The sequence below is a fragment of the Corapipo altera genome, unplaced genomic scaffold (assembly GCF_003945725.1).
Source record: "Corapipo altera isolate COAL_440 unplaced genomic scaffold, ASM394572v1 22, whole genome shotgun sequence".
Lineage (NCBI taxonomy): Eukaryota > Metazoa > Chordata > Aves > Passeriformes > Pipridae > Corapipo > Corapipo altera.
This window is the reverse complement of record NW_020884886.1, coordinates 6,511,276-6,529,969: the sequence shown is the minus strand read 5'-3', so window position 1 is coordinate 6,529,969 and position 18,694 is coordinate 6,511,276. Positions and strand designations below refer to the sequence as shown.

The 18,694-nt window shown below is 36.0% G+C and overlaps 1 protein-coding gene across 4 annotated transcripts in view; it reads left to right on the top strand.

Annotated features, from left to right (window-relative positions):
* Positions 1-14,549, top strand: part of TAPT1 (transmembrane anterior posterior transformation 1) — a 49,085-nt gene extending 34,536 nt beyond the window's left edge. For all 4 annotated transcript variants that reach the window (XM_027642704.1, XM_027642703.1, XM_027642707.1 and 1 more), the window contains 7 exons: positions 398-478; positions 1,340-1,449; positions 3,054-3,113; positions 4,547-4,615; positions 6,147-6,223; positions 9,663-9,823; positions 12,425-14,549. In XM_027642704.1, the coding sequence (XP_027498505.1) occupies positions 398-478; positions 1,340-1,449; positions 3,054-3,113; positions 4,547-4,615; positions 6,147-6,223; positions 9,663-9,823; positions 12,425-12,654 (788 nt within the window). In that variant the 3' untranslated portion in view covers positions 12,655-14,549. The remainder of the gene's footprint in view (positions 1-397; positions 479-1,339; positions 1,450-3,053; positions 3,114-4,546; positions 4,616-6,146; positions 6,224-9,662; positions 9,824-12,424) is intronic.
* The last annotated feature ends 4,145 nt before the right edge of the window (positions 14,550-18,694 follow it).

Genomic DNA, 18,694 nt, shown 5'->3' with positions numbered 1-18,694 from the left:
AAATGCACCTTGCTAATACCTTGAAAAGACAGATGGGTATATTATCCTCATTTTTGTACCAGGAGGTGCTGGTTCTTTTTGAATCCCAGAAGGAAAGCACAAATTTTATCAAGAAAGATGATTATTTTATTAACATATTGGAAAAGGTGATAGTAAGTCACAACTTAAGTCCCCTCTGCTGCTTGGAACCCTGAGGTGGGGCAGCATCAGACAGACCAGGCCACAGCCTGCTGCAGAAATCCTGTCTGTGGTGTCGTTCCCAACTGGTTAAATAATTTGTGGAAAAGATTATATAACCCAAAAATCAATAAATGATAGAACCTCAGAATGAGTAGATACCTGTGTATGCAAGCAAATGTTTCTTTGGAGTTGACAGCTTTTTTTTTTTTTTATCTAGATATAAAGGAGAGGTTCACCAATTACGTGCTGCTACTAATTGTATGTCTAAGAAATATGGAACAGTTCTCATGGAATCCAGGTGAGTAAACTAGTAGAAAAATTAAATAAAACATGACAAATTCCTGTCCAATCAGCAACTGTATTTCTTGCTTCTTTCCTTAATCTGAAAGATAAAGGTAACTAAAACATTTAATTAAGTAATCTTAATTTTGCCAAATACCTTAGATTCTCATTTTTCTATTTCTGGAATTCTTTTAAGAATGACTCCATCCTCTGCTAGAAATATATGTCATTGTGCCATAAACATGCATAGTTATATTTCGTGTAGTGTCTGGAATGATTTCTTCCCTGCCCTTTCCTTTCCTTGGGGTACACAGAGAATGAAAGATTCCCTAGAAAATGTTATTTTGTGAGGCTGGAATTTGATAAAGATGTTAAAATACCATTCTTAATTTAATATTGATTATACTTAGGATTTTAATACCATATTGAATAAATATTGTGTAAAATATTGATTTTTATTTTATTAAAACATTGCTTTAATAACTTTGAGCCTCATCTATGTGGTGTATTTTGCTTTAATGTTACCAGTCTACCTAAATTTTAGCGTCAAAAACTGCAGATGCTCTGCCTATTCCTTATATGTACTGAACCTGTGCTATCTAGCATTTGCAAAGGTTTTTTTCCTAATAGAGATAAAACCTTACAAAGTAAAGACTTTGGAACCTTATCCTAACTGTGCTGAGATTGTATAGTACTGATAAGTTTCTAGAACAGTGATGGAATAAGGAAGATGCGCACTATGTGCTGAGTGGTGATGTAAAGTCATGGACTCTCAGACTCCTGAGGATTTTTTGCGGTTCAGCAGAAGTGTTATAATCTTTATTTTGTATCCTGGCATTAAATTAAATGGCCTAACATGTTTCTTCCCAACCTACAGATCATCTTTGGGTGTTGTTCCCGGATGTTTGCATGGTGGTTGCTTCAGAAATTGCGGTGGATATTGTGAAACACGCCTTTATAACAAAATTCAATGACATCACAGCAGATGTAGGTATCCTGTTTGGAATGCTGAGTGCTCTTTTAAGTTGTAGTTCATTTTCCTAATATTTTTTTTAAGTATTTACATTTTCTGCACTGGAAAAAATTTTAAAATAGTTATTTTCATATATAACATATAATTTGGAAAATCTTGGTGATTTCCTGATACAATATACTTCTGAGGATCTTTTAAATGGGGAAGTAACACCTCTGCTTCTAAATTAGTAGTTCCAGATCCATAAATTATTGCAAGTGTTGTGTAACAGCTCACATAATAGCTACAATTCACATAACTGGCAGATCCTTTTGTGAAGTGATCATTAGTTAAATTGATGGAAGGCTGCTTGTTCTGCAGTCTAGACAGAGCTTGTACCATTTCCTAACAAAGTAGTTTGTAGGTTAAAATTCGGGCTTTTGGAGAAACAGACCTTGTTAGGCTATTTTAACTGTGCTCTTGCATGTGTGTTAAAAGTGGAATCTGAAAACAGATTTTTTCCCACTGTCCCTGGAGCACTAATATGAAGTAGGTTATGTTAGTTTCCCACTCCTGAAATTTCTTGGGCCACATATATTATCCAGTCCTTCTTTTAAAGCAAGTAGATGAGGTTACTTCTTGTGTGTTGCAGCATGATACATTGGCCATTTGTCTTCCACACTGTGTGAATTCAGATGCACTTGATAAATTTGTGAAGATGTGAGTTACTGTCTTTTCACTATTAAAACCACTTTTCAGGAAATGAGATCAAAACTTGTGGAGTGCTGTCTTTTTCAACAGCTCTAAAGTAACTGCATTGTGCAGTAGAGAAACAAGTGTAATAAATGCACTTAATAAGCTCCCTTATGCCAGAGGCATTTATGCATGCCCTACTTTCATATAGAGAGTGTGGAAAAGAGCAGTAATGAAGTCATGATAGCCAAAAATGTAGCATGCTTCAGAGTGCTGAAACAGCTGGAGGATGGGGGGTAGTGACTGGCAATTTTGCAAGGTTTATTTAACAAACTTTGTATCTTTTTGTATGAAGTTCTAAAGATTTATGGTTGCTAGGTCAGACTTTTTCCAGAATTTTTAACACCTGCAGTGCAAGTTGTCCTGCCACTTATCCTTAGAACAGACACTTTTCTGTCTTAATTTGCAGAACTGTTAAAATTTAAAGAGAAGGAAAAACTTCATCTTCTGATGCAATTTGCTTTTTTTTGTGGGTTCATTTGCTTGGTGCATAAGAAAGCTCTCTCATTTGTTTAATTTGATGCTAGTGCTAGCTTTCCTGTAGCTTAAAACCAATTATGAACTGTGAGGGGAAAAAAAGTAAATGTGATTTGTCTTATTTTGTATTTCTGATGAGCCTGAAATTCATTAACTTTATAAAACCTCATTCAGTTCCTAAAACATAGTGTTGTTTGTTTGTTGTATATATATGCAAGGTGCTTTATTGCCGGAATAGAGGCTCATCTCTTGAAGGGTGCAATCAGACCTCAGAAAAAATGGCTTTGACTCTTCCAGCAAATGCATAAGTTTATAATATTCTATGGAAATATTTTGTTAATAGCTGTGTTGCTTTTATAAAGTGTGGTAACAAATTAATCACACATCTGATGTGCTGGATGTTTTCCAGGTCTACAGTGAATACAGAGCCAGTCTTGCATTTGACCTTGTTAGCAGCCGACAGAAAAATGTAAGCCTGAAAATAAAAGGAACTATCTTGTATTAACTAACATAGTTGTTATGGGGGGGAGGATATTGGAAAAAATACTGAAGAAATACATACAGTACTATTACATTCCTACACTGCTGAAATTCTACTCTGCTTTTTTTTAATAAGAGAGAACAAATAATTTCCTTGTGATTTATAGTATTATTTTTGTCCGGTTGTTTAGGTCGGTTCAGGCCTTATTTAATATATTGTTGAGAAGTCTCTTCCAAATACACTTATACTAAGCAGATGATTGTAACATCCTTTTTGTGATGATTGTAACATAACCTTTTTGAGATACATGAAAAGTAAGCAAGCTTAACCGGATGTTCTTGAGATAATTTTAGATTCCTGTTCTTTTCACAGTATTTTAACTGTGTTGGGTTAAAACACAGGATTCATTAGGACTTTCTGTTTCTCCACAGAGAACGTGCACAGATGTATAGGGATGTTTGCACCATGCATGCTACTGTTATGGCATGGATATTTATAGAACATACAACCCGCTTGTGTTTTTATTTAGTACAATTTTTTAGAAGACTATTTACAGCACACCTTTCTTGGAGGAGGGCTCGTTAGGGTTCACTGGTTAGGGTTCCACTCATCGGTGCTCTAGATACATACTTTAACTAGTAAATGAACTTTATTACAATAATTTCTGTAGTTTTCTTGGGTATGTTTCTAGGGTTGTTGTGAGGAATGAAGTAGTTAAACCTCATAAAGAAATTAGGCATCTTCAGTTACAAATAATTAATTATTAATAATTTGGTAATAGTAAAAAACCCAAGTTTTTTAGTTTTGATAACTATTACTTTTCCTAAGGATCCTCTGTGGGAAGTAAAGTAGCATCATTTAGGCACTAACCTCTGGTATGATGTTCAGTACTGCAGCCAAGCTGTCATGCAAACTGTTTTGAGTGTTCAAATGTAAACACATTTTCAAAATTATTTTAACACAGTTATCTTAAGGCTAATTATAGATGTTTGTCAAATAGTTTAAATTGCTAGTGTGGCGGATAATTGTTCTTTTATCCCTGTTACAGTTTTTTCTGTAAACTATTTGAGGATCAGTCAAATTAATACAAAAAGATCTCTAAGCTACTAATAATGTACAGACAAAATATCACAGTGCCTTTGGATTCGGTATCCTAATTGCTCTCGATTTAGGGATTTGTATTATACTCCAGTTTCTCTTGATTTAGAGCACTGAAGCTAATCTTACTGGTCATGGCAGTATCACATTTTTGTCTGAGAGTACAGCTATCTCCGTTTGAATTCCAAAATGTGAATAGGTACACTTTATGCCAGTATAGTGTTTGTTAACAGATCTTTATTCTTATCTAGAGGGTGTGCCAAGCTAAAATAAGCTCATTCCTTTGCATAAGTAGTTCATTATTCTTCCTCTTTTTTTCCTAGGCATATACGGATTATAGTGATTCAGTTTCCAGAAGAATGGGTTTCATTCCTCTTCCACTTGCTGTTTTAGTAAGTTGTATCTTTCCTATCAGTCTTCTGTCAATAAGATCTCATTTTTGAGACTATGTGCCTCTGAGATAGCTGACTGGATGTTTTGAGGATGAAATTATCATGTTAAGGAACTGAAATGATGCTGGACGGTTGAGTTAGCATTCAGTATAACCTATCACATACTACTTATGACTTCACAAATGCATTAGTGGTTCTTAGAACATAGAATGCCTTTCGTAGAAAATCGAATATGTATTAATTTGGTAGAATTTGTAAGAATTTGAATTGTACTAGTGGAATTAAACTACATCTGTGTTTATTAAGCATATATTACTTTTGGCAGTTATCCTATTCGTTCCTTTGGAATAGTCAAAGCAGCTGGTTGCCAGAAGGTTAGCAGTAGTGCAGCAGTTTATTTAGGTTTTCCATGGTAGTCCTTGTGGTTGTCCCTGTGATGGCATGCTTAATGACTAAATATTCTTTTATATGGGGCACTGAGGTTTTGAGCTGTTGTAGAATACATCATTCTGAAATAATTGACTGTTACTTGTACATGCTACTGTAAAATGAATCACTTCATTAATGGAACTTTGTCCACATGCTGTCTGTCTTGAATTAACTATGGGAGAATGTTTTCTGTAAATAGCTGCTCTAATTTTCCCTATACACACATGTAGATAAGCAGTAGTTATCATAATGCTGGGAATGTGTACATGTTTTGCCAGCAAATATGCTAATTCACAATTTTCCTGGAAGAATATCAATATAAATTAACTTAAATATGATGTTCTCCCATTGAGATGGGGGAAAATACTGTTGACAGGCTTTATGTAGGTTTGTACTCAGGATTTAAAACAAACAAAAAATCAAATCAAAACTAAACCAACAAAACCCTAAAAAGAAGCACCCCAAAAAACCCCACAAACAACTATGATCCTAATCATTATTTCTTTTATAATGACGTAAAGTACATCCTGTCAGAATTTAATTGAAATGCTTTTTTCAAGTTATTTGTGTTCTGGTATGATATGATATGCTGGAGACTAATAGGTTTAAAATAAAATTAAGTGCTTTGCTGACTTGAAACCCTAACTGTGAACAACTGAAGTAAAACTGAGGTTTCAGGATCACGTTAGTGAAACTTGGGAGTCATATGCCTAGTCCACAAAGCAGTTTTGTATTCATAAGGTTAGCTTGGTGCAAAACACCGATTCTGTTTTGCTGCATCATCATCTCTTGATATTTTCCTCAAAATTTGTTAACTCGCCTTCTAGCCCTTGAGTTTTGAAGGCTTTTTTCACTTATTTTACTTGAAAGTCAGTGGTGAAGGAAACATTATCAGACTTCAGTTTTGGCAAAGCAGTATAATACTTATTCAACCCAAAATCTTGAATAGTTGGTACTACCAAGGAGAACATTAGAATAAATTTCTGTTAATGTAAATGTTTCTACTTTTTCTTGAATTTACCAAATAAGAAATGTCTGTTATGATGTTCTGTTTATAACTGTGTGCTAAGTTTTAACTGATTAACTTTTATTCTGAAAACAGCTCATAAGAGTCGTAACAAGCTCAATAAAAGTACAAGGAGTCCTAGCTTATGTTTGTGTTGTGCTGTTCTACTGTGGGTAAGTAAATGCATACAATTGAAAAGTATTCACTATTATTTGATCAGATATATGAAAGAAGCTTCTGTTGGTACTTCTAGATATCGTTGTAAACATAGTTTATGTTCAGTAGAACATAAATGTAAAACCCTTATGCTCATAATCTGAAACTAAGAGTGCAGATTGATCCCTAAATACTGTAGCTGCATTGAGGGATTATAGCCCTCAATAAGTAACTTCATTAATGAAAATAACTAATGGAAAAACAATTGTGAGAATTTATAACAGACAAACACCATACTTCTGCGTAAAAAGGAAAATTGAATTCTAAGGAATAAAGCTTTCTGTGAAAAAATTCAATAAGACAACAAAAATAAGCAGTTTAAGTGCTCTGAACAGATTGTGAATTTTTCTCTCTGGTAGTTAAATGCAAGGTTTACTTTGTGTTAGGAAACTGCTGTATGAAAAAAAAAAGTAAATGCAAGGTTTACCTCTCTGGTATGGGTGAGGTTAATAAGTAATCTCAATTAAGGAATACAATGTCCTGTGGCAATTTGTTTTCCAAAACCAATGCTTTGCAAGTATCCCTTTGCTGCCCAGTCCGTTTATACTTGTGTTATCTTTAGCTTCTCACCAGTCGGTATGTACTTCTGAGATACACATAGTTGTACTTTAAATGCAATCTAGTTTGCCTGTCTCAAGCCACTTGCTGTAGACTGCATAAGGATGGCCAGTTTCTAGGAAAACTGTCAGTGTTTGTTGTCTCTCAGTTCTAATACATATTGGAATCATCCTAAAATTAATCATAAAGAATTAAGTGATTCAAGTTGGTACAAAGAACCTGCCCTGCATTATTGTGGGAATATATCTTCCAGTGTCCTACCAAGTTGTGCTTATAATTGAAGGCAGCAAGGCTTGGGAAGTGAAAGACTTCTAGGTCTGGGGGAGTGGTTCTGCAGGTACACAGGAAGAGAGGAGACTACTGTTTTACAGTAGCTTATGAAAAGAACAAGATTGCTGCACATTTTTCATTAATAGGTAGACTCTCATCTCTAATCTGACCTTTATCTGCAAAAAAAAAGTAGCACTTGATCAGATGTGTCTAGTCCACATCAGTGTAGGGACACATCTTTTCAGTGTCAGACAACTAGGGCTTTGAGATATTGCATATAGGCCAAATATTAAAATTTCAGCCACATTCCTTGCACCATACTTTGATTTCTTCCCCAGCATACTACATGCTGTGCCTGTGTTCTCCCTAAAGCCAGCTCTATATAACTGAAGCAGTAGCCCCTAATCATCACATTCAAGCAGGTATACCAAGCTCAGCACTTTCATTCTGCACACTGGTTTTTCCTTTTTCCCAACTTAGGTAATATTTTCCTACCTCTACCATTCCACTGCTGCAGCCCAGTCCTGGATTTTTCATTGTTACTGTGGCTTGGAGAATGGAGGGCAGGAAGAAGTAAAGTGATTAACATGAAGTATTAAATGCTGCTCCTTGAAGGCATAGGTCACAAGAATAAATACATTTTGGTCTATTTTGTCCTTGTTGAAAAATGAGAACAGAGTTTTACTTCTGCCATGATGTCAGATTTGGAGCTAACTTACCTCTTGGATCTTTCAAGTATTTTGAGTTATGAACATAAATTTCAGCTTTTCATCAAATTAGTATAGCACAGATATGTGAGAAATGACGTGATAAAATCTGAAACAGTTAACTGGGCAAAGGATTGAGCCTGTAATTTGTTTTGTACTGATAATTAACAACTGTAGTTCTATAAGTTATAGTAATAAAGTCTTGCCCAGCGTATGAAACTTGAGTTTTCTCTTTTTAGAATTTTGAACAACTACAAACTTACATTGTTGTTAGAAATTTGAGCCTGGGGTGGGCTGGCAGAATAGAATGAAGGAAAATTGCTAGAAACACTTGCATAATTTTCCAGGAGAAACTGGAACTGATACAGTAAAGTGTTGATTTATGGCCTTTTCAACTTCTGATCTCATTAAATCAGAGACAAATCATGCTGTAAAAACCTACTCTCAGAACAAAAACATGTTACATAAGAAGTGTAAGAAAAACACCTCTAAAACATGGAGAGCTTCTCAACTCTCTGAAGTAAAATCTGTCCCGATAATCTAATACAATTGTAGAGAAGCACAACTTTCAACTTTTATAAAATTATGTTTTCTTTGTGGTTGCTTGGATACTAAAATATCACTTTCTTCAGAGTACTGAAAGTGTTGTGCTCTGCTCATTCCTCCATTTCTCTAAATTTCTTCTACAAGTAAATGTATTGCATAAAATTCCCTTAAAAGCATTTTTGTGTCTGACAAATTCTGATTACATTAATGCAGTGAGAGAGAGTGAAGCTGCTGCTGAAGTGTGGTTGGGTTACTTTATGATTAAGCAGTTGGACCTGCTCCGTGGATCTGTGAATGTTCACTCCAAGTTGGCTTTTTAGTCTGTTAGTGATGTACGTAATAAACAGACTTTTCAGAGAGTGGAGAATGAATTTAGAGTCTACATTTGGTTCACTGTTGTTACATAGCTTGATTTGCCTACAGAGTGTTTCATTCATCCTACAGAGAATAGATCATTTCCTTGTCGTTCTGCAGTGAGCCTTCACTCACTGCAGTGGACATTGGTCTGTGAATCCTGTGTTAGCTAGTTATGGAACTTAGATATTACAAGGCTTATTTGAGTGGTAAATCTAAAAGCACTTGGTGGTAGATGAGACCTTCCTGTTCTTCAAATGAAAAGACAGCTGTAAAAGGGATTCAGTAGTTTGCCAGAGTCTGTGCTGCAAATTAGTGATAGTGGAAGAGGAATCTGCCACCAACTGGATTGTGCTGTGATGGTTGATGCGGTGCTACATCTTTGGATCTGTTGAGTTTTATGCTCTGTCTTCTGTGATGTGAAAAAGTACTTATTACAATTAGCCTATAATTTGTGAAAGCTAGATATTGGACTTGGCAGTGCTGGGTTAATGGCTGGACTCAATAATCTTGGAGGTCTTTTCCAACCTTATTCTATATTTGCTGTCCTGTGGTTCAAAGTCGACGAGTGATCCTTGGCTGGGCACACTTATGGCTACAGTTCTAAGAGTAGTGCATTTAAGTTTGACTGTTGAGGGCCCTTTTTCCTTCTGTGTTTAAATGTTTGATGTCTTAAATGGCTGCTTAATTGTCCCTGTAGTCCTTTAGTTAAATGATAAAACTTGATGTTTTTCTCTAGATGCTTTCTGGAGGAAAAAAAAATTAAGCACTGGATCTGAAATAAATTGTTAGGAAAAGGAAATTACCTTTTGATCTCGCTATTGAAAGGATTTAATTTGTTAGCTAATCCTTCTAAGACAGCACTAACTATATGCAATTATTTTCATATAAGTAATTGCAGTATGAATAATATGCAATTATTTTAATATGCTAATGCAAATATGTAAACAATGTTTTTCAGGTTAATATCTCTCAAAGTCCTTAACAGTATTGTATTGCTGGGGAAATCATGTCAATATGTAAAGGAAGCAAAAATGGAGGAGAAATTATTCAATCCTGTCCTGACTGCAACCCCAGGGAAGACAGCTGGCAAACAACAGAGCACGTTTAAATCTACCCAAGGTAAGGTTAATTGCCTTGGTTCGTTTTCAGTAAAATTTTTTCAGATTAAATGCTGCAGATTCACCCTCTTGCTGGACCTTAATTGTACCATATCACAGCTGTGAACATAGGTCGGTAAATGTAATAGAATTTATTGCTTTTAGTTCATACATCTTCTTTTGGTAATAAATACTCCTATCTCTGGTAAGATCCCACCCTTATACATGGATAAAAACAAAGGTGATAGAAGCAAGGGAACAGTGGCAAGCTCTTGTTTGAAAATCATAATTATGGGGTTAAAAGGGACCTTTAAGAACACGGAGTCCAAACCCCTCTGCCCTATCACTGCACAAATAAGTAAATATTTACACATCAACTGTGGCAGTGCTTAAGTTTAGCTAGCAATCTATGTATTTCTGATGGAAATGAATGTCAAACATGGTAGGTTCAGGCATAGGGATAATTAGGTATAATTAATTGTAGTTGTCATGAAAAAATTAATGAAAAGCTTTATGAAATCCAAATAAGAATTTCAACAGGTCTCTACTAACTTTATTTCAAGTCTGTGCAGTGCAGTTTTCTGCTAGAGGTCGTCAGCATTAACGGTTAATATATAATGGGAATGTGGCATTATTGTACTTGTGTGACACATTAAAGAAGGAAACAGAAACCTTCATTGTTCCAATCAACTGAATTGGATTGTATCTTCCTCTATGAAAAGCTCAATGAGAGCCCTGGAGAACCTAACAGTGAGGCTTTTATTGTGTTCACTACTGCTTGCCAACGACGTGAACAGCTTGAAATGCAAGGTGCTTGTTAGTCGTCAGAGTGTCTCGCCAGCAACAGGAGAGTTAGGAATCTGGCAGTTTCAGTCATAAATCTCTACATCTCACCTGTGTCAAATCACATCAGGCAGAAACTTGGTGCAGGCATTTATTTTTAAATTCATAGAATTGCTTTATGTTCATGATGAAAGAATGTAATATGAATTGGTGTAAATGTCTTTTGCATTTCATTGGAGGACTATCATGATGATAATGTTTTAATTAAACATTCTAACACTACAGTTGGGTATGACACTTAATAAGTTGCACTTACTTTATACTGAGCCTTAAACTTAGAGTATATAAATCTCGAAGACTATTTTTAACTGAAGTAGCAGAGATGTTTATTTCCTCTTCCCATGGAAAGATTTTGATCGAAAAGTAGCAACCAAAAAGCTTTTGCGGATTTTATTTAGAATATTGTGAGCACTGGTGATTAAAAGGCTCGACTTCACAGTTTTTTTTGATTTTATACTTTTTTAACAGTTCTTTATTTACTAGAAATCAATTATGTGAATAATTTTACCTTTCACAGCTTTTGTGTATTTGCATTATTACTACTGGGTTCTGCAATCTTAGTTAATCTCTATCTCCCACTCATCAAGTTTTTTTCAATACAGTTGCTCAACCCATCTCTTAATAGAATTAGGGTAAGGGAATTAATCTCATCTCCTTTCTGCCAGTTTATAATTTAAGTCAATTTATTTTCTGAAGATTTCCATTTAGTCCACAGAAACAGTTAAAATTTCGAAGAATAAAATTTTAAACTTGCTCTTGAAGGATGAAAGTTCTAATTACTGGTAATCATATGTGGGCTGACAGCTGAGTCTGTAAGCTGATGATGAGTTAGAAAATACTTATGTTTGTAACCAAGTTCTACAATTAGCATTATTTGTCTCCTTTCTCAGTGCAAGTTTATTACCTTAACTTGCATAAGGCTGTAGAGCATAATCCATGTACTTTCAAGTAGTAGTTGGTACACTGTGAACAGATGTTCTACAGAAATAAATTTTTGTAGTAATTTGGATAGTTCTGCCATTCTGACAAGTAAGGTTCCCTTGGGCTGGTCTGCTGTACTCTCCACATCAGTCACATGTTTTCAGTTTTCTTTAGAAACAATACCTCTGTCTTTACAAGGAGATAGTAAATAAGAAAAAATATTTCTTTGTCATTTGCTTGTGTATTTTAATTCTTTAAAAATTTTAACAAAATATGGAAACAATACGTGGATATTACTTACAAATATCTTAGGTTAATGAAGCCAGTGTTCAGTCCCACTGAAGTAAGAGGCAGGAATAAAAATAGACATCTTTAACAGCATTGCTTTAAGAGCCAGTGCTAATAAAGTGTGTAGCAGTGCATGAGTCATTTATTAGCCATCCCTAGAGAAGGCAGGTTTATTGTACTTATGTAGAGGATTAGGCACATCTAGTTCCTGCCACAGAGATTCCTTTTGTTCATTTCAGTAGAAAATATTTTTGTGATTCACACGACTGTCAAAAATCTTTTTGCTTAAGCCAAAAAAATGAGCATGTAAACCAGAAAAATACTCTAACTTCTGCTGCTTATGCACTTGCTCATTATTTGAACATCTGTAGAATTAATTTTCTATCCATTTACTAAATTAGGAAAGGAAATCTCTTACAGTTAAGCTAATAAGAGGTAGTAGCTTCCAGAAAGCATTGTCTTGCTTCTGCTGATTTGATGCAGTGCAGTTTTTTAGAATAGCTTTGCATGAATCTGGATGTTACAAATTGCATCAATATGTCCATGTTAAACTTGTCTTCTGTTCCAACAGGAATTTCCACAGATGAAAACGGATCTTCATCAGTTACCAATCAGCCTGTGCATCAGAAGGACAATACACCATCTTTACTTGTAACAAGCAATTCTGATCAATTTCTGACAACTCCTGATGGAGAAGAAAAAGATATAAACCAAGACAGTTCAGAATTAAAACACAGGTCTGCAAAGAAAGACTTGCTGGAGATAGACAGGTTTACTATTTGTGGAAACAGAATTGACTAAGATTTTTTTTTTTTTTTTAAATCAATGTGCTAAGGATACTGAGCTGTTGGGACAGCAGATGCTACCAGAATGGACAGTTGCCAAAAGGCACATAAATATTTATTTAAAAACTTAAATTATTAATGGCAAAAAGAATATTAATTTCTTTCTACAAGTAACTTGGCTTGGTATCTGGTCAGGTCAAGTAAGTGATCTTTAGCTTGCCTCTTGGAAAATGTGGTGGATCGTGAGTCTCTAGCCTGGTGGCAGAACTGCAGTATCACTTTGCTGGAAAACAGACTGGAAAAAAACATAATCCTGTTCTGCATTATGAAACCATGCTTCCAGAACACTATTTTTCATGAAGGTTCCTCCAGTGTAAGGATATTCCTGGAAATGTATGACAGCTTGACCAGAAGCTTGCCTGTCCTGTTACCATGTTTTATTAAACATCTGCAAGCAGAATTCAAAACTTGTGCTTATATCGACAAACGCATAAAGCATTGGTACATAACACATACACAAACCAGTAAGTCAAGATAGTTATTCTTGTCAACAAAAACCTTTTCAAGATGTATCTTGAAAATCTTGTAATCAGAATAAAATTTTGCCTTTAAGTGAAAGACTTACTGCATAGTATTTTATCTGAATGCTAAACACCAAGGAAAGATCACGGTAATGAAGGTTCTGCTTAACTGGGCAAATATGAAGCATATCCATTTTATGTGTTGTGTGTCCTGCAAGGCAAATTATTTAGAAAATTACTTTTAAAAGCTGAGGATTTTTTGTTGCTGTGGGAAAAGATCTTAAAGGGACACTTCTAATGTTTAGAAACAGCAGTGTTAACTGCAGCGAAGAAGTGTCATGTTGGAACTGTATGTACAGCATTAACACAGCAGAAAAGAACTGCCTTTTGCATTTGACTCTTAGAAGAATGACATCTGTGTATTAACTTGCCTGAGAACATGCTTGTAAAAGCTAATACTGACAATCAAATCAGAATTATGCATCTTAATTTAATTGATTGGTTGTAGTCAAACTTCAGTAGATCTATAAAGCATTACAATGCATCTTAATTTCTGATGTGAGATGCAGTTGTGAAAGAGTTCACAAAAGACGGTTTTGAATCCTCAGAACAAGAATGGATTAAATTTGAGCTCAAAACTTGGGCTGGAGTCTTGTATCAGAAGAGAGAGACCCCTTAGTTAATGATAAATTTTTCATGTGTTTTTAAAACACAGCATTAGCTTCCTATGCCTTTCAGACATTTAAGTAAGCACCAGTTTCACTTTTCAAGGAAAGGTATCATAAAAGTACTTCAGTGCTGGACAAATGAAGGCAATTTGCTCTTTGCTAATTTCATAACTTCTCAGAGTGGGAAAGCCCAAGTTTATTTGCTTTATGAACATTTGAAAGTTTAATGTATGTGCTAATCCCTGAAACTTGCAGGACTACGGTAATACAGCAAACGGAGGCAGTTGGACAGAGTTGTTACATATCTGAGCAGACTTGGTAATGAGAACTGCAGTTCAGGCAATGTGATCTGCTCAGTGGGAACTTGCTGCAGTCTTTCAGCCTCTCCTCTCCCATTAAGAGTAGTGGGAGTAATGGCCAAAATCTCTAGTTACTGATCAGGGATGAGAGTAAAAAGAAGAGGACTTGTGCTGTGGACAAATTAGAAATTCTTTAATTTTTGATGTGTTTTATACTAATTGGAGATGTTCACACGTTGAAATAAAGATTATCTGTCAATTTGGTGTATCTTACTTCATAATTATTCAGCAGTTGCTAAAGAAAGCTTGAAATTGCTTTCATTTTTTTTTCTGTTGAATGACATTCTGTATCAATTTTATAAGTGCATCTTGTGTGAAACTCAATAAAATTCAATTTTGTAATATTTGTTTAAAAAAGGAAAAGTACAGCGTTGAGATTTCTTTTTCAGTATTTAGAGTTGGTGATCTTGCAATGTATTTAATGTATTAAATTCTGATTTCTATAAAATAAGATTCCTGCAAATGTGGAACACAAATGTGCATAAGAACTGGGTTATCAATGGCTTTACTTCAAATCTATTTCTGTAGCAGTTGGTTTATGCCAGTTGTAGGAAGAAGGTATTGATGCCAGCCTATTATTAATTTGGTTTTTAAGGGCACACACCATGGAAATGAAAAAATACTGTATCTTAGGGGAATTGTAATTTGTGTAGTCAGTTACTACAGTTGGTCTACTTACAGCTACACAGCAAAGACAAATATCAATGCAGAATAAGCACAGGCAAATCCTTCCCTGAGCACAAGGTGGTAGCAGTGGAAGGATAATGGCTGATTGCACTTGGGTCCGAGTCCTGGCCTGGATCCTCCTGGGACTGGGAGCCTTGGTTGGTTTGTTTTGACAGTTGAATGGTGGTACCCAGATCTAAAGCAGTCTAAAGCTGGGTTTTGGGATATGGCTGGTACCCCTCTGCCTGCTGTGTAGGCATAACTTCATTGACCTGCAGGTCACGATGGTGCAAAGGTGTGCTCGAGGCACTGGTTGTAGAGGGCACTGCAAACACAACACTTCCCCTTAAACTCTGGAAGCCTCATAGGGGATCAGCTAGGTATGAAACATCGTTTCCTCTTGCTGCAAGCTCTCTGATTGTTCTCATGTTTTTGTTTGTGATTTATAGGGATTCATTCCTTGGATATCTAGCAGTGAAGTGTCACAGTTGCTTCTCTGGCCCTGGGTGGTCCTCTCACAACTCTAGAGGTGGCTGAGGAGGAACAAACCACCAAACAAAAAAACCCCAGCAACACCAAATTTCTCATCTATAGATACAGCTGTTTATTCAGGTTTTCTTGAAAAGCTCCTCTCTTGACACTGATATATGTAAAAGCATCAGAAGTTAAGTAGTGAATAAATGCAGTTCTTCAATTGATAAATCCCTCCAAAAATAAAATCTAGTCAAGCAGTAATATTTGAGCTAAAGTCACAGTTGCCAAATTAATTCCAAATGCACACATTGAGTACAGTATATATTCATAATTAGTATTATTCTTTATGGGAGCATTAAGGAACAACTGTTTTGACAGGATTATTTAATTAGTCTTTTGAAGCCTTTCAGATGTTCAACAGCCAAGCAGAATTTTCCCTCAAGCAAAGTAGTTTTACAATGACAAGCACACTGTTAATTTACTTGCCTCTTAATTTAGAATGAGTGTGTTGAAACTTTTCAACTTTGTCTTGATTTTTGTGGTGCAAAATTTTCTGTACTCTAAGCATTCATTTAGAATTTTGTTTCTGTGAGTCAGCATAGTTGATGAGGTTACTTGTTAAAGCCAGTATTTACCCAGTTGTGGCTGCTGTGCCAGCTCAGTTGTTGGGCTACAGTTGTAAATCTATTTGGTGGTGGTAAGCAAGGATGAATGCAACTTAATTATAGCACAAATGTAATCAAACTCTGTGAAACTCCTGAAACACTGCAACAAACTGGGCTACTCTGTCATGAGTAAACTAGGAGTTGTATCAACTCTGTCCACCTTGGGTAGTCGTAGCTTCAGAAAGCTCTTCACAAGTGCTAAACAAGTTTGCTCTTAAAGTTTCTTCAGAGTTTAAGTACTCTTTCTTAGAAATTTGGACTGTCTTAATTTTTCTGACTGCAAGGAAGCAAATAGCTTTGTGTAAGTATTGAACAGCTGGCAGAGGAGGCTGCAATGGGACCAACTTTATCACAAGGAAATTTTTCTGCATCTAGTGGTGCGAGAGGCTTAGACTCTGAAGGCTGTCAAAAAACATCTGGTGCATCATTTCTGTATATGTGTTTCTCTAGGAGCATGGTAATGTTCATTGACCATACCTACCAATCCTGAGCCTAGTTACACTTTTTTTAGGACTTCAGTATACTCTGGTTTAGAAAAACATGTTGCCAATGGAGGAGTTGTAAAAGGGATCATAAATATATAACACCAAAGAACACTCTTTAGTAATCTCAGAGCTCTTAATAACAGAAAAACCCAAAATCACAATGGGTTTTAAAAATAATTCTCAATTTTGACCAAAACACTTTTATGATTTTTGTGATGAAGTAAACTCAGATTTCAGAATGTGCCTTTGTTGTAACTACGCTGCCCACCTGTACCTCACAGCTGCTGCTTTGGGCTGTGTAGACTGTCATTTCTCCCATTCATCACTCATGTCTAGGAGAGCAATGCTATCAGGCAGAGCTGAGGCTTCACTCTAAATTGGAGACAGTTCTGTCTGACAGCTGGACTGCAGGAAATGAGTACTGGGGGGAGAGGGAGGGAGACAGGTCGATTCTTTGTGAGTACAAAGATGTGGGTTTGCAGCAGCACTACTTTGAGTTCTATTTTTTTTAGGTTGACTCGTGCAGTTCTATTTTAAACTTTGCTAAATAAATCCTGTATTGCACAGGGAAACACATTGCATGTATTATATTTTGTTTATTGCTTTCACTCTTTTTATCAGAAATGACTTTTTAATCTTAGATTGGTGGTATGAGAGCTATGTTGCAAGGTAAGTATAATTTTAATAAAGCAATTTTTGGTTTATTATTTTAAAAATAAGTTTTATGTTGGTTGTTCTTCCTGTCTCTGTGCAGTTTGTTGACTACTTTCAATATCAGAAGTAGTCTGTTCCTGTGATGCCCAGTCCTGACAGATAGGGACTATGTTTATACATTTATGTCATAGAATCATTGAATGATTTGGGTTGGAAGGGACCTGAAATATCATCTAGTTCCAGTCCCTCTGCCATGGGCAGAGACACCTTCCACTAGACCAGGTTACTCAGAACCACATCCAACCTGGCCTTGGACACTTCCAGGGATGGGGTAGTGTGGTGGCTCAAACCACAGTTTCTCTGGATAGCCTGTTCTAGTGCCTCACCACCATCACAGTAAAGAATTTCTTCCTAATATCTAGTCTAAACCTGCCCTCTTTTCAGTTTGAAGCCATTTCCCCTTGTTCTGTCACTATATGCCCTTGTAAAATGTTTCTCTCCATCTTGTAGGCTCCTGATCTGCTGTTCCAGAAAATAGATTAAGTATCAAGGTAGCTCAGGAATCACTTGTTTGATGCTGACAGTTCAAAGTAAGTGGAATTGCGGAGTCTTGGGAAGTGATGCCTCTGATGACTGAGAAGTGTGGAAATGAAACTTAAAATCCAGCATTGGACAGCACATTCTCAGGAGTGACATGCCAAATTAACACAGGAGGGTGTGTGTGAGTTGATGCTAGCAAGTACAATCCTGATGACAGACTGACTGTCAGACCAAAATTCTCCTGCAGATTTGATTTGAACTTGACACTTATTGAAGGCAGCAATAGAGCTATCAGCCACTTTCTGTCTACAGCCAAGGCAGCAGGAGCTGTGGTAAATGAGTCTCTTCTTGTAAGAATTCTTGAAGTATCATGTGTATTTAAGCTGGAAGCTGGGGGACCTTGTTTTAAGGTCAGTTGATGCTTTGTTCCCTGTGGACTCTCACAAGGCAGAGCTGCAATGAAAATGAACCCCGTGTTGAAACTTAGCACTAACCACTGATATGGGGCAATGTCCTTCATGCAGTAGCAAGAACTCACCTGTTAGACTGATCTAAATATCTGAGTTGTCTTTAGTCACTTAAAATTACTTTGACACCAGAGGAGAGCAAATTCTGCTCCATCTGAGGTAATGATTTATGGTGCTTGTCCAGCCATTCAGTACTTACCACAACCTACATGGGCAGTGATAAACTCTCCAGCCAGTTTTTCTGCTAGACCCTATTTCTTAAAAGCAAGGACTAAAGCCCCAGTATATTTAATAAGTGATTCTTTACAGTAGATGTTCTGCTAATGGCATCAAGAGTCATTTTGTAGAATTGCTTTACCTGCTTTACACATCTTATGTACAAAATAGCAAATCGCACGACATAAGTTACAGCTTTTCATCTGAATACATATGCCATTTCTTTTATTGCTATTTATTTAGTTGATTTGACAAGTCTAGTTCTAAAACATTAAAATTCCTGTAGTCTCAGTTTTCAGTAATGTGTATTTTTGCCCCAGAGGGCCTGAGGGCAGTAGGTG